The sequence below is a fragment of the Sprattus sprattus genome (assembly GCF_963457725.1).
Source record: "Sprattus sprattus genome assembly, chromosome: 12".
Taxonomy (NCBI): Eukaryota; Metazoa; Chordata; class Actinopteri; order Clupeiformes; family Clupeidae; genus Sprattus; species Sprattus sprattus.
The window spans coordinates 27,305,316-27,330,491 of record NC_137910.1 but is presented as its reverse complement, the minus strand read 5'-3'; the positions used below and the strand labels follow the sequence as shown (position 1 = coordinate 27,330,491).

Below are 25,176 nucleotides of genomic sequence, written 5' to 3'. Positions count from 1 at the left end.
CATATATTATATAGAACATACACCATAAATTATCTGAAGCTCAGGTTATTTCAATTAGAACATGACTGAATGAATGCAGAAATGTAAATTGACAGCAAGTTTATTTTTGAATCCACAGAATAGATCCATTATAAAATCCACAACATTTCAACAGAGATCCTATAAAACAAAACTAAACTATGGAGGATACAAACATGTATGACATCAGGAAAGAGACTACAAACAATGACACCAGTGAAGATGTTAAAGTGTGTCATTGTCGGTGCACATGGGTAAAACAGTGGCTTTGTGATGATGATTCATAATATGTGTTTTTTTTCTATTTACAATGGAAGCACAGAGGTAGACAGACATCACGGCAAAGCTTTGTTATTAAACTGAACAATTTAAAGGCTACTTCTCTTTGGTTCATCATTAAAGCTGAACAGAACAGCACAGAAGATTCTTCAAATGGCATGGAAAGAAAAACATATTTTATTAACCAATGTCTAGCCCCATCAGAGCAGGGAACACATTTTACTAGGAAGTTTATGAAAAGTTATGGAAAAGTACACCGGTGTAAGTTATGGAAAAGTACACTGGTGTAAGTTATGGAAGGAAAAAAGGAAAAATGCCAAAAGTTATCCACATCTTGGTCTTCTCAATCCTCCCCCATTCTGCTCTTCCTCATCCTAGTCTTCCTCCACCTCCATAGGAGCGGCTAGTGCTACTGCTCTTCCTCACCTCCCTGCTCTGTGTTGTGGAAGTCCTCCTCATTAAGTCTCTCCTCCAGGCTCTGTGGAGGGCTGCTCTTCCCCCGCACAGGCACTGCTGCTGAGGCCTGCCTGCCAGGCTGCACCCTCTCACCTCCACACCACAACACACCAGCCATGCTTAAACAGCACAATCATCCTGAAGCTGCTACTAACAGTGCTTACCCTCACTCACACACACACACACACACACACACACACACACACACACACACACACACACACACACACACACACACACACACACTCACACTCACACTCACACTCACACTCACACTCACACTCACACTCACACTCACACTCACACTCACACTCACACACAAACACACACACACACACACACACACACACACACACACACACACACACACACACTGCTGCAGACAGAGATCTACACACTTCCTAGACAGAGGCTGGAATGGCAATGACAATTAATAAAAAGAAAGACAAGAAACATGTGTAAAATAATCATGGTAAAAAATAGTGGTGGAATCAATGCTATATTGGTTTTATCAGTCTATCAATCATCATTTCAATCCATTATTGGAATTCTAAGACAACGTAAGTACTGATAAATCCCGATCTTATAACTGGAAGATGAAAAGGTCAATCAACCTGATCCATATATTTACAATACATATCTAATGCATATACCATACACAACACTTAAAAAGGCTAGCACTTTGTCCATTCAACAATAGCTAGTTAGCCAGCATGAGCTGCTTCAGTATCCTCCACTGTGCGATTGTACACAATACATATAGCAGTTACAGACGTAAGGACGCCAGAAGAATCGGACAAAGAAAGAAAACCTGGCAAACTACAGCATAAGGACATCAGCAGCCCAAATTCATTATGCATACAGGAACTGGAATGTGTGAAGAAGAGAGACTCCCCACCACCACGGCTCCCTCTGTGTGGAGGGGTTTAACTTTAGCTTTGACTTTGAGAGCGGCCTTCTCTCTCTCTCTCTCTCTCTCTCTCTCTCTCTCTCTCTCTCTCTCTCTCTCTCTCTCTATCTCTCTCTCTTTCTCTGTTGCCCTGGCTGTCTGGCGCATGCCCAATGAAGCCTCAGGTGTGACCCCTGACCTTTGGCGAGCAGCGCTTGGGCCAGGCAATCCATCATGGCGCTCATCCTGTCAGCACAGGCACTTGGCCGGAGCTGTCTGTCAGTCCAGCGAGAGGAGGGATGGGGCGGGGGTTATGGGGAGAGGGAGGTGGGTAGGGGGAGGTGGAGGGGGGAGGTGGAGAGGGAGGGGGGGTGTTGGTCGGGGGGTTGTGTGTTGGGGGAGTGGTGGTGGTGGGGACTGCTTAAAGGCAATCATGTCAATCTGGCTGGGACTGCTCAGACGAAGACACAGAGATGGAGCTGACAGGGACGGCGGAGTCAGCAGAAAGCACTAGAGGGCTGTGTGGCGCTGCTGTGGACTGCGAGTGGCAATATGTATATTTATAAAGAGAGTTGTGGGAAAGGATCTGTGTTTAAAGAAGGTGTCAGAGCTGGCCTGCCTGTCAGAGCTGGTCATTGCGGATGAAGCGATTGCCTTCTGAGTGCTTCCCGTAGTAGACGTAACGGCACTTCGCAAACACTCCTGCAAACAGAACAAAAAAATATATATAAATACTTGAACAGATACACAATAAGATATCAGATTCTAAACTTCATTTATGACAACAAACCACTTTAATAAACCAAACTTTATTGTTTTTTTGGCATTTTAAATAAGACAGATATTGTGCATTAGTTTGCTTTTGGGTTGTTTGTTACATAACATGGGATTCAATATGTCAACATATAGATATCAAGATCATATTTGTGTGAAATATGACAAATAAGGCAAGCAGTGTTGTTACTAAACAATGTGCACAATGATTTGCACATGATTTGTACTGAAACATGGAGGGGAGATGCAGCTCACACTACGGCAGAGCTCAAAGTAAAGACTAACACATCCTTCCAGCGCGCTGCCTTGTTTAACATAGATTCAGCACCCCATTGTGAATATTTGTATAAATATTTTTCCAAGAAACAAAACGCAGACTCCCAAATGTCAGCGCATCATTCAAATGTGGCATAAAAGGTACGTCAGAGGAGACACAGCATCCGTCTCAAGTTGAAGAACACCACAGAGGCAACATTTGGCCCGAGGGCAATGTCTAGACAGTAACAAGCACAGAGCCTGCCTTCCACTGAGACAAAAAGAGAGTGAGTGAGTGAGAGAGAAAGAGAGAGAGAGGGAAACAAAAAAACCCAAGCCAGATCCACGAGGAGGCAATTATTATAGCGATCAATGGTCAGAGGGACAGAGGGAAGCTCTGTGGTCAGTGCACACACACACACACACACACACACACACACACACACACACACACACACACACACACACACACACACACACACACACACACGTGAAAAGGAAGAGAGAGAGTTGTGTGGTGTTGTGTGGTTGACGGGAGCTGTCCAGTGGCCTGCTGTATTTGATGAGATAACCATCAGCACCATCCAGTGTCACCCACCCTGCAGGCCTGGGAAGGGAAGGGAAGGGGAGGGGCTGGTGGACTGGGGTGGGGTGGGGTGGGGTGGGGTGGGGTGTACTAGGGTTGAAGGGGGATGGATGGATTTGTCGTTGTTTATTTGATATTGTGACAGGCTCTCGAAAGGCAGAAAGGAGGACTGTTCACAGCACAGCGCTCTCCCACAGGGCAGAGACTGACGAGCTCAGGACACACCACTCGCATCCTGCTATTTATAATGTGATGAATGTCTGAGGTGTGTGTGTGTGTGTGTGTGTGTGTGTGTGTGTGTGTGTGTGTGTGTGTGTGCGTGTGTGTGTGTTTGTGTCTGTGTTTGTGTGTGTTTGTGTGTGTGTGTGTGCATGTGCGTGTGTGCTTGCGTGTGTGTGTGTGTGTGTGTGTGTGTGTGCGCGTGTGTGTGCGTTTGTGTATGTGTGTGTGTGAGGGAGACACAAGGGCTAATTATACTTGTTCGCTTTAATTATGTTTTTTCCACCCTAATGACTCAGATCCCATTATCATTAAAAGGGCATTTCACTGTGTTAGCTTCTGTCTGATAACAGCAGACAGACACAGGCAATCAGAGGCAGGAAGGATATCCTTCCACTATTCTGCTCTAGAGGAAAAAAGGCACATGTTGTATGGATAGAACTGGAGCAGTACACAATGAATAATTACACACAATATTCTGCAAAACCTTGTTTGAATGAAGTGATACAGACAAATTGATTCAGCACAAACAAATCCTTTGACCCGTCTGAATCTGGATTACAGCATATGGTGGATCAATAATCCTCAACATGGTATCATTTCATCCATGTGCTCTTTGATCTCCCAAATACAGTATACATCTCCCATTGCCCATCTCAGATCTTCTGAACATACGCAGACCTCCTCGACCTCCAGAACATGTCTGAAAGCCTTCCTTTCACTCAAGCAGCCTCCTGAAGGGAAATCTATTCCCAGGCTCTCCACAGGCGTGGAGGAGGCTTCTGTTTGGCCTGGAGCGACCGATAGACAACGTGACCTCTGAGATTCATTAAGACACAATCAATTCCTCCGTCTTAAATGACTCTAATCCATTCCAAACCAGCGGCTCAACCAGTATGCTAGTTGCCTGAAGCTCTCTCATCACACAGGCTCTCTGATGAAACGGAATGGAAGAGCAAGGCACAGAACATATGGCTGAGCTGAAAGCAAACATGTTGGAGCACCTCAGTGCTTTTGGTGAACAACTGCTCTAAGTAGAGACATGTAGAGTCCTGGAGAGGCAGGAGTCACACGGTGGCTGCAAGATCCTGTGACTGATGTGTGGATGAGAGAAAGAAAGAGAGAGAGAGAGAGAGAAAGAGTAAAGGGAGAGAACAGGCTCAGTGTCTGAGAGCGGAGAGGAAGAGTAAGAGATAGAAAAGCGTGAAAGGGAGACAGACAGAGAGTGCCACTTGATGGATGCCACCGCGCGCGGCTAGGTGTCAGCGCTTAGTAAATGAGGCAAGGACAAGTGGCATTAATGCCATCAATGATCCCCCTGACAGGAAAACAGATCTCCAGCTCCCCTCCGCCGTGTCTTTTTCTCCCCTTTCTTCTTTTAAACAGACATCAAGTGCATTAATGACAAAAGAGGGCAGGCATCAGAAAGCAGAGCAGAGATGCAGAGTGATGCGGCCGGCTGGCAGAGCGGTGCTGGGAGCGAGAGAGAGAGTGCACAGCTCAGCCTAATCCGAGGTGACACCGTCAGGGCCGGAGAGAAGGGCCCCGCCGTCACACACGCTGACAGCAAGCAGAGATGAGGACACAGATACTGGTGCCATATTAGTGCCACGCATATTCCAACACCAGCCTGCCTCTTCTAACCAAACCTGACACTCTCTCTCTGTCTCTCTCCATCTCTTCCTCTCTCTCTCTCTTTTATTCTCTCTCTCTCCTATCAGTTTAAAGTTAGCCTTCTCGTCCTCCCCCCCCCTTCTCTCTTTTTCTGTCCCCCAAACGACATGTCATTCCCCAGTGCACTGCTCCCCTGCGCTGCGTGTGCGTGTGTGTTCCTGGTAGGCCTGTTCTGTCAGAGTGGCTGGCTGGCGAGGCCTGAGGACTGCCCCAGTCTAAATTTTGACTTCAGTGGGAGAGGAGCGCTCATTGTCCCTGATCCCCCAGATACATGAGGTGATCCAAACACTGAAGTGTGAGGAGCTGTCACCTCCCATCGCGTCTCCTCCCAGCACCAGTGCGTGCATACACAAGTGAGCGGCGCTCCCGCCCACCCCCACCCCCACCCCCACCACGCTGTGCCAGGCGGGCACCGGCTCTGGAGTGAGAGACAAAGTGAGAGAAGTCAGAAGGATGGATGGGGGGGTGGGTGGAGAAGTGGAACAATGAAATGAAATCCAGCTGCTGCCCTTCGCCAAGAGGGTCCTCTGGAGCCTGAAGCTTGAGACAGATAGATCTCGAGGGCTCCCAATGCCCACCACCGTCGCAGAGTGTGAGTGCTTTACCGCAAAACATCTCCATCCCAGTTCACCAAGTCTGAATCACAACGCCACCAAAACAACCAGCCAGCCAACCAACCAGCATAGACAGATCCTCCTCTCCCCACGCACGTCTCTCAAAGTCAGCCAAATCCAGCCATCTGCCTGATGCTCGCTGGAGCACATGCTACCACATCCAGGATACATGGCGCCAAGAGGAGACATATTTTTGCGGCTTAAATCCAGTAATGAGTAAAAGCTGCTTGTGTGTGATGAATAAGGTGCTGCGTGATGATTATATTGTGTGGAACCGTGACGTGGGGGCTGAGGCTGAGCAGACAGACAGATCCAGGTCGGGTGGAGGCTCGCTCGCATGCTCCAGCTTCTCTTAGCCGCCACAGGGGCGAGGCAGCCCAGCTCGCTGAGACGTCTGCTCTCTCTCACAAACACGCTCACTCCCTCCCTCTCCCTCTCTCACTAACACTCTCTCGCTCTCTTTCTCTCTTTGCCCTGACTGCACTTTCGGCTTGGCCATCTGGGACGGAGTCCTGGACAAACTGCGAGCCGAGTGATAGGGAAACTGCGAGCGGCGGAGGATGCCAGAGGCAGGGGAGGCAGGGGAGGCTGGGGAGGCATGCTCAGTGTAAACTGGCAGCCAGACTGAAGTGTGATCCAGTGCAGCTCCCACCTTAACTGCTCTCCCGCGGCTGCCCCGCACAGCTGGACACCAAAGTTATTACGCGGAAGAGAGAAAAGAGACGAAAGAAAAAGAGAGTGAGAGAAAAGGTGGGGTGGGGGTGTGGGTGAGGTGGAGGAGTGGAGGAGGAGGAGGGAGGAGTGGGAGCGAAGGTGAAACTGCACCAGCAGCATCTTATATTCTTACATAATCCATTACGGGGCTGAGAGGAAATGCAGGAGAGGCCCGTGGGAGAGAGGGGCCTGATGAGCTGATAGCCCCAAACAGAGCGTGCAGTGTAGAGGAGCTGGCGTCATCATGGTCCCCTCTCCTCCACCATCCCACAGCCACTCCGCTGACGGACTCCCGGCTATCTGGCAGCTAATGTTTCCATCATGCACAATCTGGCACAGGAACAGTTTGCGCTTTTGTTCCTCGCATGTCATAGCTGGTTGTTTTAGGAGACAGGGGGGAGTAGCAGGCTCTCTTCCATGGCAATGGACCTGCACATCCACAAAGGCAAGTGTGTGCTTTTAACAGAGCCAGCTGCAGAGTACAAGTGTCCTCGACAGGCTTCCCATGGTCAGCTTACAACCCCGTCTGAAGATGAGATGAGATGTGCGATCAATCACCTTTATTTCTGGGGATTACACAGAATAGCTGAACCACATACAATAACTGAACTATCTCTTCTGTGGACCAATGCTTTAAAAGCAAATGATGACCACATTCCTAAAAGTCCACAATATACGTATATATATATATATATATATATATATATATATATACTCCACATTAAATTCAACATTCCAGACCCCGGAGGCCCTTAAATCTCTGGATTGTTGTTTGACTTGCCCGGATTCTTGTTATCCAAAAATATTTCCCATATTTAATAAACAGCCCAGAAGGACAAGCAGAAGACTCAGTTAACGGATTGAGAAATGGCCTCTGCCATGGCTAGTGAGGCCTTCTGTTTAACGAGGGGCTCCGGGAGAAAACAAATTCATCAACAGGCGCCTGAAGTGGGTTTAATGATTGCTTTCTGCATACAATCAGCTCCCCTCTTTTCAAGGGCCATCAATATGTCAAGGAAAGACATATCCGAAGGATGTAGCTCTTAACATCAAGGTTATCTATTCTCTGCAAGGCTTCGCTTCTCACCACTGCCTGCTATTCTGCTCCGCTCGCCCGCCCGCGCTGCCGTGTCTCCATCAGCCACGGCAATCAATCAAGGTAATAATGTTGTGGGAAAAAAAATCAATTAACAACGCAATTAAACTTTCCTTATTATCTCAAAGGCCTGGGATAATACCTAACGGGGGTAGAGGGAGCGGGGTTGTGTGTGCAGGCATCCAGAGGCCGGGGGAAGAGTGAGTTATGAGCGTGGACAGAGGCAGCCGTGAGCCTGTGCTATTATTCCCAGACATCGTATATCTCCCCACCGCCCCTTTTATCAGGCCGCCGCAACATCATGGCCGTGGCGTCGGCGGCAGCAGCCTCCCGCACTATGCAGATTTAGGATAGCCCTGTGTGTCTCATCTCCACACAATGGCCTGGCGAGACAGCCAGCACATCCATCCAGCACGCAGGGGCACGGGGTAGATTTCAGCCCGAGCTGATGGCCATGGGACCCCTCTACGCACGAGGAGAAGAGCCTTCTGAATGTAAAGTGGAAATATGGCAGGAGGAAGTACCTGTACACACTCCACCTGTTTAGACATCCTTACTTAGTCCCCACTGACACAAACACGCAGGAAAAACATCACATGCATTTCCTGAAAGTGCTTAATTTGGTGCAATACTTAAAATGACAAAATTGAAGTGCGTATGTGTGAGTAAGGAATGTGTGTGAGTATGAAGTGTATATGTGTGAGTAAAGAATGTGTGTTAGAATGTTGTGTGGAGACCCTTTCACCAAAGGCTTGTGGAGGTTGATGAGAGGCATTTATCCACAAGGAGGACCCTCTGCACGCCAAACCAACGGATATCACTCACCATGGGGAATTAATACTCAAACGTCACGTCAGCTCCTTTTTTCCTCTCCTTATTTCCTCTGAGAAAATTTGGAGCCCATTAAATCAGGAGCCTGAATAGTGTCACCCTGTAAATCACCCAAGAGAAGGAAGTGCCTGGGACTGATGCTTGGGCTGGGGCTCAAATGGACCCATGTGTTCTGGATTGGAGCAGGTTTTTGGCCCAGAGCAACGGCTGACACTGCTGAGAAGCCCTGACAAACACAAACACACACACACACACACACACACACACACACACACACACACACGCATGCATGCACGCACACATACACGCACGCAAGCACGCACGCAAGCACGCACACGCAAGCACGCACACACACGCACCCTCACACGCACAGCGCGCGTGCACACACACACACACACACACACACACACACACACACACACACACACACACACACACACACACACACACACACACACACACACACACACACACTCAGAATCTAAGGCATGTGCTTGAGAGAATAACACTATTCCTTCCATCTCTCTTCATACTTATTTTCCTTCTCCAAGCTTTAAGGGTGTTGAAGGGGAAAAGAGGGGATTTGGTAAAGAGATGCCACGTGAATCCTGTTTAAGGATTTGGCTTTTTTTGTGTGGGTCAGTAGGTGGTGTGATCAAAATCCTGAAAAATGATCCACTAAAAGATTTTTGTCGGCTACCCAAACTGCATCTCACAGGGTGTGTATGTATGTGTGTGTGTGTGTGTTTGTGTGTGTGACACAGACAGAGAATCAAACACTCCAAGAGAGGGTGAAAAAAATGAATAGAGCTGTCTAGTCTTATTCTTTTCCTGTATGAAAGCTGTGAGAAGATGTCAGCCATCCCCCACTGGGCCTAAGAATGGAAGACCAATGCATAACTTATGGAGTTAAGCTGACATTTGTTCTCTTCCAATAAAAAATATTTAGTCCATTAAACATAAATTCCTGTCATTATGATGCATGCACTGGGTGCGCGCCTTCCCCATTCCCCACTGATGTTTATTATGGGCAAACAACTGCAGCGCCTGCATGTTCTCAACTTTAGTGTATTGATTAAACTTTTAAATGGCTGCCATATAACCTAGGGACATCAGGAAGATTAATTTGCGTCGATGTTCATCTGTAATTCATTAGCCATTTATACTCCACATCCACACGGACTATCAGGAAAATGCGGGCCATTTTTCACTCCGGCACAGGCTGGGGAGTCGGCACTGAAAATTGCACCGCATACAAATAAGAGGGGAAGATTGGACAGCACAGAGAGAGTCCTGAGCACACCCCGGCCAATGAGGAGCTGCAGTGGTAATGCTGACAAGAAAATGAATGCCTCCTCCATTCGTGCGAGCGCAATCACAGCTGATATAGGCACTAGGTTGGGACTGCTTGTATCATCAGGAACGCTTTTTAAGACTCATTATAGTTTGCAAATGACAATTATACAAATGAAGTGGCCAAAGGTTTAAGTATGATTCTATCTCGTCTTAAATGGAGGTCAGTGAATAAAGTATAAAACATTTTAGGAAAAATATAAAGATCCATTTTGAAAAACTATCAAGGTCTACAAAGCAAAGGTAAACAAGAAATAGTGGCATACGCCTAATACAAATTCAAACATATGTATGTATAATCTGTGTATTACATAAGATTGAAAAGTATATTATATATTTATTTATATTTATATATACAAGATCAATATACCTTTCAATCTTATACATATAATATTATTTTTGCGAACAGTGTCACCTTATGTAATATAAAGATTATACATACATATGTTTGAAAATATATATATAAAGATAATCCATACCCAAAGGGGGTCAATGTCCTTACTGTTTTCAAAGCATGAACTGATAATAACAATAATATAAAATAAAAATAAAATGACAAAATATTGCACATATCAAACTGCTATTTAATGTGTATTCAGTAAACTCCATTCTCCTCCGTTCAAGAGTACTTAGCATATCTAAAATAAATATAACTATATGATAGTGCAAATATAAGCTTAGTAAGGCCTTTAGAGTTTGGAGGTGGACAGTGGCGGTGTAAGAGGGGACTGAGATCAGAGACTCTTACTGATGTTCATGCAGTAATGGGCTGGCTTAGGTTCTGTAACCCTTCAGGAAGTAAAACACAAGGACACATCCAGCCTAGTGGACACTGCATGGAGACTGGCCCTTCATTTGGTTATGGGAAATTACACAATATTCAACATCCAGGTAAATACTTACTAGGGACGTGTTTCCAATTATATATACTATATAACAATAGATGTTCAAAAAATGAAAACATGAAAAAAACAATTTCTTGCTGTGACTATGTGCTGCATAAACAGCTAAGTACATTAGGCCTAATAAATATTTATAAATCATGAATAATCTGAAACAAAAGATCCTGCTTGATTTATGCAAAGGTCTTATAGTTTGTAGCTGAAGAGCACCCTGATTACCTCTTAAAGGGATAGTTCGGTTTTTAAGACATGAACCCCGTCACCAGTGTCATGCAATCATGCATCACTTACCCCCGACAGCGTCCTGTGAGCAGAGTTCTCGTCCAGTTTTGGTCAAACCGAAAGTAGTCAGGCAGGTTTGCTAGACCCAGCAAAATAAAAAGTTTCTCTTCCCAAAACATTATGTGTTCAAAAGAGTGATATATTTGCATCCCAAAAACATTGTAGTGGAAAAAGTCACACCTCGTTATCACTTGGCCCTATTTTCAATACGCTCGATACTGCAACCTCACAGCTAGAGTCTACCTGTTTGATTCGCGAAAGTTGATTCGCGAAAGTTGGATTCAACAAAGTTGCCTGAGAGAAACGTCTGTCACAGGAAAACGATGAAAACTGAGACAACATTTGATAAAATTGACATAAAGCATCGTTTTCCTGTGAGGGACGTTTCTCTCATAATTGATTTAAATGTGCACATTTATTTTAATCTGCTACAATTTCACAAGGCTATCATCATTTATCAAACCCCAAATGCAAGATCCTGTTAAAGTCATTTAACCATTTAGGATCTCTGAAGTGGTGCTGATGTTTGCTCAAACACACGAGCCCTCTTTTTCTGAGGACCGTCGCATTTATAAAATTCTGGACGTAATAAAGATGTCAGGTCAGATCAACGTTTGCTATTTAGTGTTAGGTTTTCAACATTTCCCTTCAAGCCCAGTTAACATATTTCATTGTTTTATTCGCTCGGCTGGAGATTTGGAAGCACAAGGGATTTTTATTGGCAGGATGTTTTGACTTTATTGTCAGACTCTGACTTTTATTCATAAGGCAAATTGTATTTATTGAAGAAGAAGCGTCCAACCCCCAGACATTCACACAATGCGGAGGAATGCGCGAGCACTGGGGCCGCTCTGATGAAGGAGAGAGCAAGGGAACTAAACTGGAGGGGTGGGGGGGGGGGGGGGGGGGGGAGCTGAGAGATTTGCCTCCGCCGGAGCTGAATAGCTTGTCAGGCGAAGGCTGCCAGGTCGTGCCTCAAAAGCCCTGATCAATACCAGGTTGATTTGCCACATGATTTTCCCAACCAAGCAAAAACAACCCATCTATATATTTTGGAGCACTTTCAAAATGGGCTCCAGTGTGTCTTTCTTCACCCTCTGCTGTGACCCCAAATGAGTACTTCTTCTGACGGATGATGCGAGGGCCAGGATGCTTAAGCAGGTTTAGCGTTCTTATGGTGCTAAAAGAAAGGAATGCAATACTCTTTCATGTGACCCATCACATTAACATTTGTTTCTGTTACATTACCCTTGAGAGGTAGCATTGCTGCACAAGCAACTCCAGACTGGCCAGATTTCCAGTCAAATATTGTGAATTGAAAGTGACAGGCCTCATTAATGAAGTCCTCACACAGCCCCACTGATAAAGGCCTATCGCTCTCTGTTCTCCAACTTATGAGCACGGGAAGGAAATTGAATCCTGGGGGACATAAATTTTGACTGAAGAAGGCGATTACGGTGGAGGCCTAATTCAAGGCTGGTTAAATTCATTCTAATGACATTTATTCTACATACAGTTAGTCTGCGTGAGCCACACAGACGCTCTGTTGCTGGGAGATAAGAGGATGGTAATTTGAGGCTGCGTACTTCAAGCAGTTTACAAAGCGCTAATCTCATTGGAACAATATGGGCTCATCATAAACAGACTTACAATGGAGCTAACAACTAGTCTGTACGTGGATTTGGAAATGGTGTGTCATCATATGAAACTATGTAGGAACAGCTCCACAGTGGCGAGAGACTGCATTATATTCAGTTCTCAGTTCCATATTCAACACATTTTAAATAATTCAATTATATTGCGCTGTTATACAAACAACAATTAGAGGCCCACACAGAATAGTGCTGTAATTATATAAGGGAGAGCAAACTCATTAATACATCCTAGGCATTAATACTCAATTTAATACCCATCTAAGTAATAATTAGGGAGCTCTATCCATAAAAAGGCAGTTTGATTTGGGATCTATGAGACTGGCTGGTTATATCATTATAGTCCCATTTCTAATTAAAGACACAGGGCAGATAAGTGGTCCTACAGTCTACAAGATGTGAAAAGTGCAATTTATAATTTGGCTGATTTCAGTAATGACCCCCCATTAAATGGGAGCGTTTGAGAAAGTTGCTCATTTAAAGTTAAAACGCTCCGACAGGATTCAATAACAAAGCGGCATTGTATTAATCATCCTTCAATGATGACTTCACTCTTAATCTCTTTGACATTGCAGGCAGGTCGTGCATTAATGACAGTCTGAATACGTGTGCATTAAATAATAATTATCCCCCAATACACCATGAGAAAGAATGTGTAATGAAGTCTATTGTCAGGTCAATTAGTGTGATTCAAAGTGTTCTGCGAGCCAAGGATAGCCCCAGTGCTCAGTCATCTGTATGGAAGACTCCATCAGGCAGGTCATGGGCACCACGTCAAAGACTGCATGAAGGGGAAAGGGCATGTTCAGTTCAATATCCCGCTGTGTCACTCAAGCCTGAAGTTTGGCCTGCGCTCTGACTGACTGAGTGCATTTGGGTGACTGAGAAGGTGACTTCACATCATACACATCCTTGACCACACCCTTGACCAGTTCCTACAGACAATCCTAAAGAACTAAAGGTTACAGTAGGACAGGGTGTCATGTATTACTTCTGATACACCTGTACTCAGAGTGAAAAGATCATTCTTAGTGATATGAGGGTGAAGATTTGGTTCATTCACAAGATCATTATTCACAAGCTGGTTTCAATGACATTTGGTTATCTAACAGATATCATTATTATTTTTGATATAATGGGTTTGTATTAAGTGCATACAATTATATTTTGAATAAAGCTCATCCTTTTGACCCCCATTTGTTTCCAAACTGGCCCATTCCTATTATATTATTCCCCTTTAATGAGCCAATAACAAATGTCAAAGTCCAGGGTCATGCACCAGTGAGAAGACTACTACACGATGCCTGCCATGTGCACTTGAACCTGGATATAGTGTGGATTTAGACATAGTCAAAGCTGTCATTACTTCACATTAAGCACTGACCTCTGAGCTGATGCTGGGTCCACTGCATCAAAGAACTTTAAATATACCACCATCCACTACCATATTTAACATTAAGCTATTGAACTGTCAAAACATGTCTGACACAAAATTGATTGAGGCTCATCTATCGTGCTTTGTAGCAGTAGGGTTCAAATCAACACTGCTGTGACTGAATCCTGACCACAAACACAGACACGAGTAAATGCGGCGGCAACTCCATCAAACGCCTGGCCGGGTCAAGGAAACACACCTCACTCCCAGCCACACGTCAATTACCACATGACCAAATGCCTTAAACACTCCCTTAGATGAAGCAGCTTGACAGTCCCTCCAAGTGACACACATCAATACCAATCTGAGTCTCCTCCACGCCACTGCACTCATGGATCAGACGGCATACACCTGCCTGACCGTGGGACACGCATCTGGCACCCATGGACCCGGGCAGAGACCACACTCACACACTCACACACTCACACACCCACACACCCACACACCCACACACCCACACACTCACACACTCACACACTCACACACTCACACACTCACACACCCACACACTCACACACCCACACACCCACACACTCACACACTCACACACCCACACACACACACACACACACACCCTCAACACTTATTACCCCACCGCGATGAAGTGCTACATGCTATTTTGCGGTTGGCCTTTATTATATTCATTTCATCTGTGCTCCTGAAGCCTGATGGAGCAGTACCTGGGGCCCGCTGCAGCCACGGCTGGATGGTGATGCGACATGACACGCTGACAGAAAACAGGGCGAGGGGCTGGAAATAAAAAGAACAAGGGGCCGCCAGTGCCGTGGAGTAGCCGGGGCTCTGGGTGCAGGGTGTGCCCATCAACATGGATCACTGTTCCGCTGGAAGCCCGGTGTCACCGTGATGGAGTGAAGGGATCACTCAGATGACTGCCTCATCTGCCTGCATGATATCAATCTTACAGCTTAATTCAAAGGGACATGGTAAAACATCCTTAAACACTAGGCTGCCTCCCTGTCCTGCCCTGTCCTGTCCTGTTCCCTCTGTGGGCTCGGGTGGAGAGGTTACTTTCTCTGTCGGGTGCTTTAACAAAACTCCTCATTTAGGTATCGACCTCATTGTCACATGACAAGGCTGATTTATATCTCCAGCAGGCAATGCATAGCAAAGCAGCAACTAACATTTCATTTGATCCCCCCACCATAGAAGATGAGGAGCAGGGGGGGGAGATGGAGCGTTTTGAATTAAACTAAATGATGTCACCAGACAGGGATCTATGACAGCCATGACATAACAATGAAACACTGCTGAACATCCATTAAGGCCCTGCCTCGGCGCCTCAGCCCGTCTAATGGACAGGAGTTTACTGAATCTCTACTTCTGTTAATTAATATGACACATCCTGCTTCAGCATGCACCCAGGGAGAGAGGGGGATCGGAACGAGGGAATGATTAACCACGCTGCTCGCTACTGAGGAACAGCCCCCCTCCTCTCCCCCTCTCTCTCCCTCCCTCCCTCCCTCACTCTCTCGCTCTGACATCCTCGGACCATCGTCAGCTTCTGTGCACATCCCCTGACAGGTAGAATAATAACGGTCATACATCACTGCCCTGAAAAGTCCAATAACCTAAATCTTCGTGTGCCACAGACCCCAGGACTCAATTACTTTATTGACATGTAATCTTCATAAGGAGAGAAATATTGAGCATGTAAGGTCGCTCGGTTATGAAGACGTATTATCATATTATCTGCATGGGGGCTGCAGGGGGCTAGGACCTGACAAAGCTAATTATAATCGTACATGTTACAGGGGCTCAGAGCATATTATGTGCTTGGCTGCTTGAGTAAGTCCCCAGCTGAGGTATGGCTTGACGAAGGCTTGGGATTGCAAAGCTGATAGAAGATGCAGTGTTCTTTCAGGGCACCAGAATTAATGAAGTCCAATATTATGAAGCTTGTGTTATACTATCATGCAGTGGCACCGATACCTTTCATCTTCTCTTTCCTATCACTAAAATCACAATGCCTGACCAAACAGTACTGTCTTTTTGTATTTACCAATGCCTTCAAAAGGGGACAAAAAGGACAAAGAAAAAAAAGATGGCTACCTTAGGCACGGCTTAAAGTTCAGTAGATCTCTGTGTGTATTTGTGCAGTGAATTGAACAGCTCCACTGCCCAAATGTCACAGTTAGTTAGTGATTGTGGAGGGGTGGCCCTGGGTCTCCAGTCTCTCTCCCCCAAGGTTATCTTAATACCATACCCCCTGCTCATCCTGCAGCAGAAGCACGCATGATGTGGGAAGCCACTCAATCTGCAGTGAAATCAAACACGACGGGCCATATATTTTCAGGCTGGGAGTATTTTGATAGCATAAGGGGAGCAGCAGCACAGATTAACATTATGATATCTAACAACTCCAGGCTTTACATTCCATTGATTTGCCTCACAATAAGCACAGCAGCACTGCGAGGCACAGGGAAGAAGAAGAAAAAAAAAATCGAGACCTCGAGCAATGGCCGTGGAAGTGCAACTGGGTCAGCACATGTAAACACTGGTTCTCACGCTTGCGTCTGGAGGACAGAAGAGAGAGAAACTCATCCTGCAGGCGGTTTGTGTTCGTCCCTATTCATCTAATTTCATGCCATTTTCATCTTTTGTGCCCCCGCTCTCCATCTCCCCCATCACACTCGCGGCGCGGCTCTGATGGCGGCAGGGGATGGTGGAATCACAGGCTGCTGCAGGAGGTACAGTGTTCAGCTGGTCCCTAGGGGTACTGGTTAGCATAGCTTAATGGTGTCAAGTGCACAGGCCTATTTTATCTCCTCTCGTAGGGGCACCCCCATTTGCAGTGATGCAGTCTTTAGAATGGTTCCATTACTGCACAATCTCACACACTTCCCTTTCCCTTATCACATTTTTTCCTGCTCTCCCGTATTTATTCCAAACAGCTTCATAACAGAATATGCATGCCTCACTGCACTCCATTCAGTGCAGTAACAGAGACAATCCAAAGAAAGCAGGAAGAAGAAAATAAAACCAGCCTAGAAGCCAGTCAATAAAAGTATGATAGGACAATACAAATATTATAAATATGTTGATGTTTGACATGTGCAATCCTCAATACAGAGTCAAACGAGCCAAAAAATGACAGGGCCCAATTTAAAAACTGACATGTTCTCCAGGTGACCAGAAGAATGAGGTTAATCACCAGTCACACTCTTAAAAAATCCACTTTTCCCTGAAAAATTACAAAAAAGTATTTATTTAAATCACTGCTGTCTGGAATTAATTTCTAGACCTGACCCTCATGACTCAGTCAACTCAATAGTCTCGCAGCGACACAACATGTCAAAAATGATCACATAATCAAATTATGACAGTAAAATAACTTGTCAGGCTGTATTACCGTGATGGATAAACCTGCTCAGTCCATTCACAGCAACTTCATAAACAAATCATTGTGACAGATTAAAAGGTTGCTTTAGACTCTAGCTTTTTAGTGACCTTGCTTTTTAAGTGCAGCTACACAATAATCTAGAAAAATCTGAGGTTTTCTACCCCAGCAAAAATAAGACCAGAATTATTAAAATAACTGTGCTTTGAAAGGCTTTTGAATCCTGAAAAGCTGACATCAATTAACATGACTTTAATGAAAATGAAATGAGGTACTACACCAGAGAAGAATGCATTTACAGTTACTACAGTTAGCTGAGGAATTTACTCCAAACTCTCGCTGACAGAGAATTTAACATAGCACTGGAACCCCTCCCTCCAAACCACCAAAGAATGCATTGTGCAATTTTGAGGGGAATGAAATGGATCAAATAAATTATTAGAGCCATTCATCAGGCCCGCTGCTATTCACACATCAGTCCAAGTCCAGACATGAGTGTGTAAGTGTCTTGTGATTGTGTATTGAAGTTGAGACAGCTGACGATAAATCAAGGAATTCACCAGTGAACAAGAAACGGTTTAGACAACGGTTCACTGGAGCCTGAGGTAACTGATAGATGAGCTCGGCATCTTGCACCACGATAGCAGCATAGCTGGGAGAATATCTGAGCAGGAGAACAGCACTGATGAATCACTCCAGAATTCCTTCTTGTCCCAAGGTGACAAGCGCCCTTCTCTCATCATGTTCTGCTGGTTAAAAAAATTGTTCTTTATTGCTGTTTAGCATAAGTGGGCAACAAACGCCATTTGGTGAGAACAAGCCTGACTTAGTGCTGATGATGTGGAGGCCATGGCAACATGAGATCCCAGATGAGGCCGCTGCACTCTGGGATGTCAGCCGCCAGGGGACGTCTCAACGGATCTGATTTCAATGATTAATAGGCCCGATAAATATGCAGCGCACAATTAAAGGAGAATGATGGACACTGTCATGCAAGTAATTGGCATCATTTGTAATTCAATCGCTCTGTGCTTCATGTTCACACAAACAAAAGGCGAGAAACAGAGTTTGTGTGTGTGTGTGTGTGTGTGTGTGTGTGTGTGTGTGGGGGGGGGGGGGGGTGACAGTGATAGAGAGAGAGAGCAACGGCAAACTTTCTCAGCTATGATGCACACACCACGTCAGGAGCATATCTTCCCAAAGTCTTCAGTTACTGCTTTATGGCACATAAAGGCTCCCTGTGAGAGACAAATTCCTTGTTAAATATTTCCACTGGCCCTTACTTCCACGAGCGTTAGAGTGTGCCTCGGTGCCTTCAGTGCCTCGGCCTCTGCCAGAGCTCCCAGCGTCCCCGTGCTGGAGTGCCGTGCTGAGAGTGGAGGCCCTGGCCGGCGTCTGCCTGTCCATTTCAGTCCAAGCGGTTCAGAGGAAACTCAAGGACCCAACATTGATCCCCCACCCCCACTGTAAAGAAACACGCCAACCAACTGGATGGCGGTCCTCTCATAAATTATAATGATAAAGTCCTATGTTTTGAAACCATGAAAGCCATACCTAGCCTGTGCTAACATTCTGGCACAACTAAAAGCACAGAGGGAAACACGAGCCAACGAACACTGAGCACCCCGAACACTGAGAAACAAATCAACCTCGTGATGTGAATAATGGTTTGACTGCATTAGCAATCACTCTTGAAGCTGATTATAACAGGAGCATGGGGTATCCATTTGTGTGATGTATTCACTGTCGTGTTCCAGAGAAGTGCCAGCGTTGCTGGGAATCCGAGCGCGGTCCCGAGCACCACGCGAATGTTACTGCGAGTGGGCTGGACCAGCTGGCAAACATTCATGCCCTTGTCCATCACCCTGACACTTTCTCAGTACAGGCTGACGAATCGTTTAACTCCAGAAGCCAAGTACACGCTGGGTATAAATAGATATGGTGTAGTTGGTTGTTACCTTTAATGATCAAGTGCCGTTAGTTCTGTGACATCTCGGGTGAACGTCTCCTCTCCTCATAACCTTCCGTTTCAAAAGGCACAGTTTAACAGAGTTGTTTACGCTTTATTCACCCTCTGCTTCCGTTGAACCCACTTCAGAGCCTCTACCACTTGACTTTAACATGGCTTATTAACACACGCTAACAAACAGGCTATGTTTACTTCATATTCAGATGACTGCACTAAAACTAAAACAAATATCTTAAATGAAAGCCAACCAAATGTGAGTGCTAAGTTGGCACTGTCATCTGTGCTTGAAACACTCTTCTGCTTTAAACAAGAGTCTTAGAAGTGAGGCTCCAGAGGTTTACTTCAGCTACATCAAACAGGAAAGTTAGACCAAAAAAAGAGAAAGCAGGGGGAAAAAACAATAGTGTCAATGACATCTCCCCAATCCCGACACAAAACAGAATTATTCAGTGAGCCTGGTGCCATCCTCGTTGGCGATAATGACACTGTGGAAAGGAAGCAATCTCAAAGCAGTTGGGGAAATGGCGAGCCAAGAGTTCAGCAGTTTAAACTGTCAAGGAAGTTAAGTCTTCCCTGGCGTTTTAATCTACCCCGTTTCATACGGAGACAACCTAGCCAAGCATTCCAGCACAGTGATAAAGAGGGTCTGCCTAACCCCCTTCGCCCCTAAAAAATAGAAATAAAATAAAATAAAAGGCCAGATTCCCATCCTTCAGTAGGCTGACAGCTGAGTGTTGTAGATGCATTGTGAAGGATCACAAAACTCTTTTGGCTCGTCCTGGGCCATCATTAATCTCCATGGCCAGACTAATGGATATTCATGTTCCCGAGCCAAGCCACTCCTGGGAGGCCCAGCACAGCCCCCCGAGAGAAGTAATATCATATCATTCCACACACACAAAGGACACCAGGAAAAACAGTGCTTCTAAAAAGACATCCAGAGCAGACCACAGGCAGGTACTGTTTATGCTATAAAACTAGATAATGTTTCCTGACTTCAAGTGCGTGTCTCAAATGGCTGGGAAAAAAAGCCATTTAGCATGAGTGCCGTCGAGGCTTTCTGTGTTGGTGAGGGCTCTCCTACAGCATGTTCCCCTTACGTTCATCACAATGACTGACGTGTGCTAACGTGTGCCTTTCTGCTACACGTACACAGTGACTGCACATCACACAGTGTGATAACAAGCAGGAGAATATAAACACCAGTCAAAAAGTCACTTTGTAATATAATCACAACAAGCTCCTCACCTCCTCCTTGTCTCTATACTGACGTGTACATTTGTGGTAAAGAACCATTCAAAAATAAATATGTGAAATCAAATAACAAGCGGTTATGTGAAATTGGAGTTGTAGTCATTGCGGCAGGAATGGACTAATGGCTGTGCTGATCCTCTCCATTTTAACAACAGGCCCAGCTCAACAGACATAGCCAACATTCATCGTCAGTATGAGAATGATCTTCATCTGGGGAGAGATGCCACTGCTAGAATCATCAGGAGTGGCTCTGAAACGTCCTGCCGAGCACGTACAGGACTTTAATAAGGAACACCAGGGGCAGGGAGGCTGACTTTCTCTGCGAGCCGTTTTATGGCCAAAGCCTCCATATAATACCCTGATGCATCGCAGGAAGCCTGAGATGAATGGAAAAGAACCATCACTGAGCCGGGGTTGGCTTTCAGTTCATGTGTTTAGATTTGATGAATGAACCCAAAATATTTACAGTGAAATACGCAGACCAACGGCACTGCGCGTTCTTTCTATAAGGCAACTGTGCCAGAGGCAAAGCTAAGGGCTATTTGATATGCTTCACCTCGTAAACTGGTAAGAACTATTTCATAGTACTATATACCAGCCAGTCTCATCCATCAACTGCTGATTTTTTTTTCTATTTGATACCTCACAGTGGCCTTTCAAACTAGCCCTGTTGCTTAAATAATAACGTGAGCGTAGCAACCAAACTTCTGTTGCAAATGAGTAATGTGTGCTATCCAGATGTATGGTAATGGGTAGACGGAGAGGAGAGGAGAGGAGCAGCAGGTGTAGATATCCAGCGGTCCTGCTGAGCTCAAGAAGTCAGTGCTTAGCACCCACAGCTCCGTCATCTGGCCTCTCCCTGTCCGCACGACAGGCCATTTGTCATCATTTTCACTTTTTGGCAAGAGGAGGGAAAAAGCGCAGCGCCTTTAATGGAATGCGCTGAACGGTTCCAGATGTTTGTTTATTTGTTGTTGCCGTGACTGTAAAACAGTTTATTCTTCAGATATGTTCTGTTTGGGCGTGCAAGCCCTTGCCAAGCCATAATGAAAGCAAACTGCAGGCGAAAGGGAGAAAAAGTGCAGAGCCTCTGGGGTGTCGTCAGTGCAGATTTCTGTTTGAAGGCTGCTTCTCCTCCAGGGCTTTTAATAACAGTTGTGTGCCATTTAAAATACAAACATACAACAGCTGGAACCATGCCCAGAATAACAGCACAGGGAGGCAGCAGGCCTGATATAGGAGTATAATTTCACTTGCTTTGGTCTCTACGTGGCTGCCTAAAGAGAAGATTGATGACAGCCAGATCTGCCTTCCTTAATATACACGACAGTATTAAAGCCAGTGCCTTCCGAAATGTCCAGAGGATTTGGGTATCCACTGTATATTTCCCTTTCAATTATTAATGCTAAGGTCATGGAGAGAATAAAACAGTGGTACAGTGCCATGCACTATTATGAGTCCAGGGTGTCCATTTTATCATAAATCTTACGAACAGGCAAAGGCACTCAGAGGAAAGTGTTGGGTCAGTTCATGACTGCTGCTATCCTGTGCTGGGTGCAGCTGATTGGCTGTGCTGAGAGCTGGTCTGCTGACTGGGCTTAAACCTGACCTGACAGTGGTGCTGGCTCCTGTGGCCCCTCGCCTGGTCCCGCGCTCCCCCGCTCCCCCGCTCCCCCGCTCCCCGCCCGCCGGACTCCACCCCGGACATGGCCTCCTTGCATGGACCCTCTCCTTTTCTTTTCATCTCTATCTCTCTCTCTTCCTTTCTTCTTCCTCTCCTCCCGGCTGAGCCTGGGTCTGTCTGCTCACTGCCTGTCCAGCCTTACTTGACTCCAAACAGCCCCAGACAGGGGCTTATCCCCAAAGCCACACTGTCCTCCCCTTTTTTTCCCCTCTCTCCCTCCTTCCTTTTCTTTTTTCCCTTTCTCCCTGTCTCTTGCTCTTTTTCTCTGTGGCCTGGCCGCTGAACTGCCAACACTCTTCCCCTCCTGAGACCTCCTGGCTGCTCTAATTACCGCTGGCACCTTGGCTCTGGGGCCTAGGGTGCAGGTGACATCAATTGGAGAGATATTGAGAAATCGCACAGAGCCTCTCAGTATCAGACAGCGGGCTGTCAGGACAGGCACTAATCCCATCGGCTAGTGCTATGCACTGTCTAAGCCACTGCAACGGGAGGGGACAGGATTGGGTGTGTATGTTTGTGTGTGTGTGTGTGTGTGTGTGTGTGTGTGTGTGTTTGTGAGGGGTGGGGGTATTTTGTGTGTGTATGTGTGTGTGTTTGTGAGGGGAGGGGGTATTTTGTGTGTGCATGTGTCTACTTAAGACAATGCCACAAGATACATTTCATATGGGTACAAAGCAAAAGATGATTATGTGGTTGTGAAGATTTCCACCCATAAAAGAATGAGAAAATGTAAACACAGCAGAAATCATCTTGTTCACTCCTGTAACCTTTCCTGCCATTTCATTAAAGTATGTTTTTAACATGCAGTCAAAGGTGAACGCAAATAAAAGAGTTACAGTGATGGAACCGGTGCATTAACCAAATAGAATATGTAATACGTCCAGATAAATAAAAAGGCCATGATAAAGCCGGAGGTATAAAAGGAAGTGAAGGACAAAGATTAGGGTTGTGTTATCTAACACTGCAGTACAGTATCATAAAAATAACAAATGGTGAGTGTCAGCCTGCCCAAATCTAAGGGGGAGCACAAATATTTCATATGCCAGGTCCTGCGCGCCTTTTAATGGACTATTCTCAAGCAACATGATTTTGACAAAGCGCCGGGCATTTCTTTCCGCCGCGTTTGAAAGATGCGGGTCAGCCTTTGTGAAATAGATCTGTCCTTGGTGAGGGGCCGTGGAGCGTACAGATGACCTCACACACACACACACACACACTGCCACTAGCAGGGCAGCAGGAGTGAGGAGGTGCTCTGATGTTCTGCATCCCCCAGATGACTCCTGTGATGATGAATGCCTAGTGCATAAAAACGACTTCCTCTCCGTCACCGCCGCCTGATGCCATGGACATTTTTCTTCGGCGTGAGCTAGACTGCCTGACTGCTCCAAGAGGATTAAAAACAATAGCTTGTTCATATTCACCAACCGGTGTGTAAGACACCATTTAGTTTTTTTGTTCACCTATCCATGCAGAGGATAGCATTTTGACACTAAATAGTATTTTGATGAATTTTCCAGGTGAAATCAGAAAATGTACTGATTAACTAAAAGACAGATGCAGCACGGCTGCAAACGTGGAAAGGATTAAGTCCTACCTTTGTGATTTTTGCCATCTCTGGATCCTCTGGGTAATGGTGTGTAGGGGTTAGGAGAGCCTTCAGGCCTGTGATCACTGGACTCCTACATGAGGAAAAATAATGATGAGAGACAAATACATAGTGTGTGTGCATGCATGCGCGTGTGTGTGAAAACAATGAACAAAAAAGATCAAGAATAAGATCAAGTGCAAAATATTAACGTTAAAAATTTCGAATTCATCCACTTACTATAAAGCAAAATTAAAGTGGTTCAGTTGTCACAACGAAATCAAGTCATATCAAAATAATTGATGTTGGGAAATAAAGGGAGTAAGAAAGAGAGAAAGAGGAAGAGACAGAGAGTGTGAGAGAGCGAGAAAAGCAAGAGAGAGAAAAAGATTTCATTGCCCTGACTGATTGTCCAAGTGCCATAAATTTTATCAGTGTGGGGCAGAAAATGTTCGAGCCACCATTCGTGTTTTATCACTGAGCGCAGGAGGGCAGGTTTCATTACTTTGTGGAAGGGGGTGAGGCGCGCTCCGACCCTGGCTTTGATTATCTGTTCCCTGCCTGTTTGGGGGGGTAGTTGGGGGGGGGGGGGGGGGGGGGGATTCTTGGTTTGTGAGTGCTTAGGAGGGGAAGAAAGGGGAGGGGAGGGGAGGGGCCCTCTCCACTGCTGAGCCATGAACAGGAATTGGAGGTCATCTCAAGGTCAGACATTCACTCTCCCCCCAACACTTCTGCAGGCTGTTCTGTGTTTACAGTCCAACAGGTGGCATACACCCTCTACCATGTGTTAAGTGTGTCCACCCTCCACCAAACACTCTGTAGTCTACTCATCCTAAACACAAAATGGTTGTGCCTTGTGGAAAACTGCTCTGGAAGGGAGCTCTTTACAGGTCACAAGGTTGCTATTATTATTATTATTTCCCTTTTCTCTTTCTGCTCTCTCAATGGCCAAACAACCCTATTTCTCTTGTTGGCCTGCGAGCACAGTGAGTGGGCAGTATATCATGACATGCTGATATCTGATGCCTTTGCAAAAACACCTTCCACCTCTGGAGGTGAGAACTCATAGGCTCTTTAATCACTAAAGGAATCAAAGCTGACAAATACATAGTGTTTTGCTTTTCTACCGCTGAGGACATCCTTGAGAGGAAAACTGGCCTCGGGTAAACAGTGTGCTTTAAAAGCAAAGTGAACAAAAGTATAGTTCAAAGGATCAAACCGTGCGCCCTAAAATGAATCAGCAGCATTCATCACAGCCAACAACTATGGAAATGTACGGGAGAAATACTATTTTATT

The 25,176-nt window shown here is 45.7% G+C and overlaps 1 protein-coding gene across 1 annotated transcript in view; it reads right to left on the bottom strand.

The window, feature by feature from the left end:
- Positions 1 to 2,153: 2,153 nt before the first annotated feature.
- The window catches only part of lrmda (leucine rich melanocyte differentiation associated), a 205,665-nt gene continuing 182,642 nt past the window's right edge, over positions 2,154 to 25,176 (bottom strand). Inside the window, exons 6-7 of the mRNA XM_080848765.1 lie at positions 23,889 to 23,973; positions 2,154 to 2,344 (exon numbers count right to left, since the gene is read on the bottom strand). Coding sequence (XP_080704891.1) covers positions 2,265 to 2,344; positions 23,889 to 23,973 — 165 coding nt within the window. The 3' untranslated portion in view covers positions 2,154 to 2,264. The remainder of the gene's footprint in view (positions 2,345 to 23,888; positions 23,974 to 25,176) is intronic.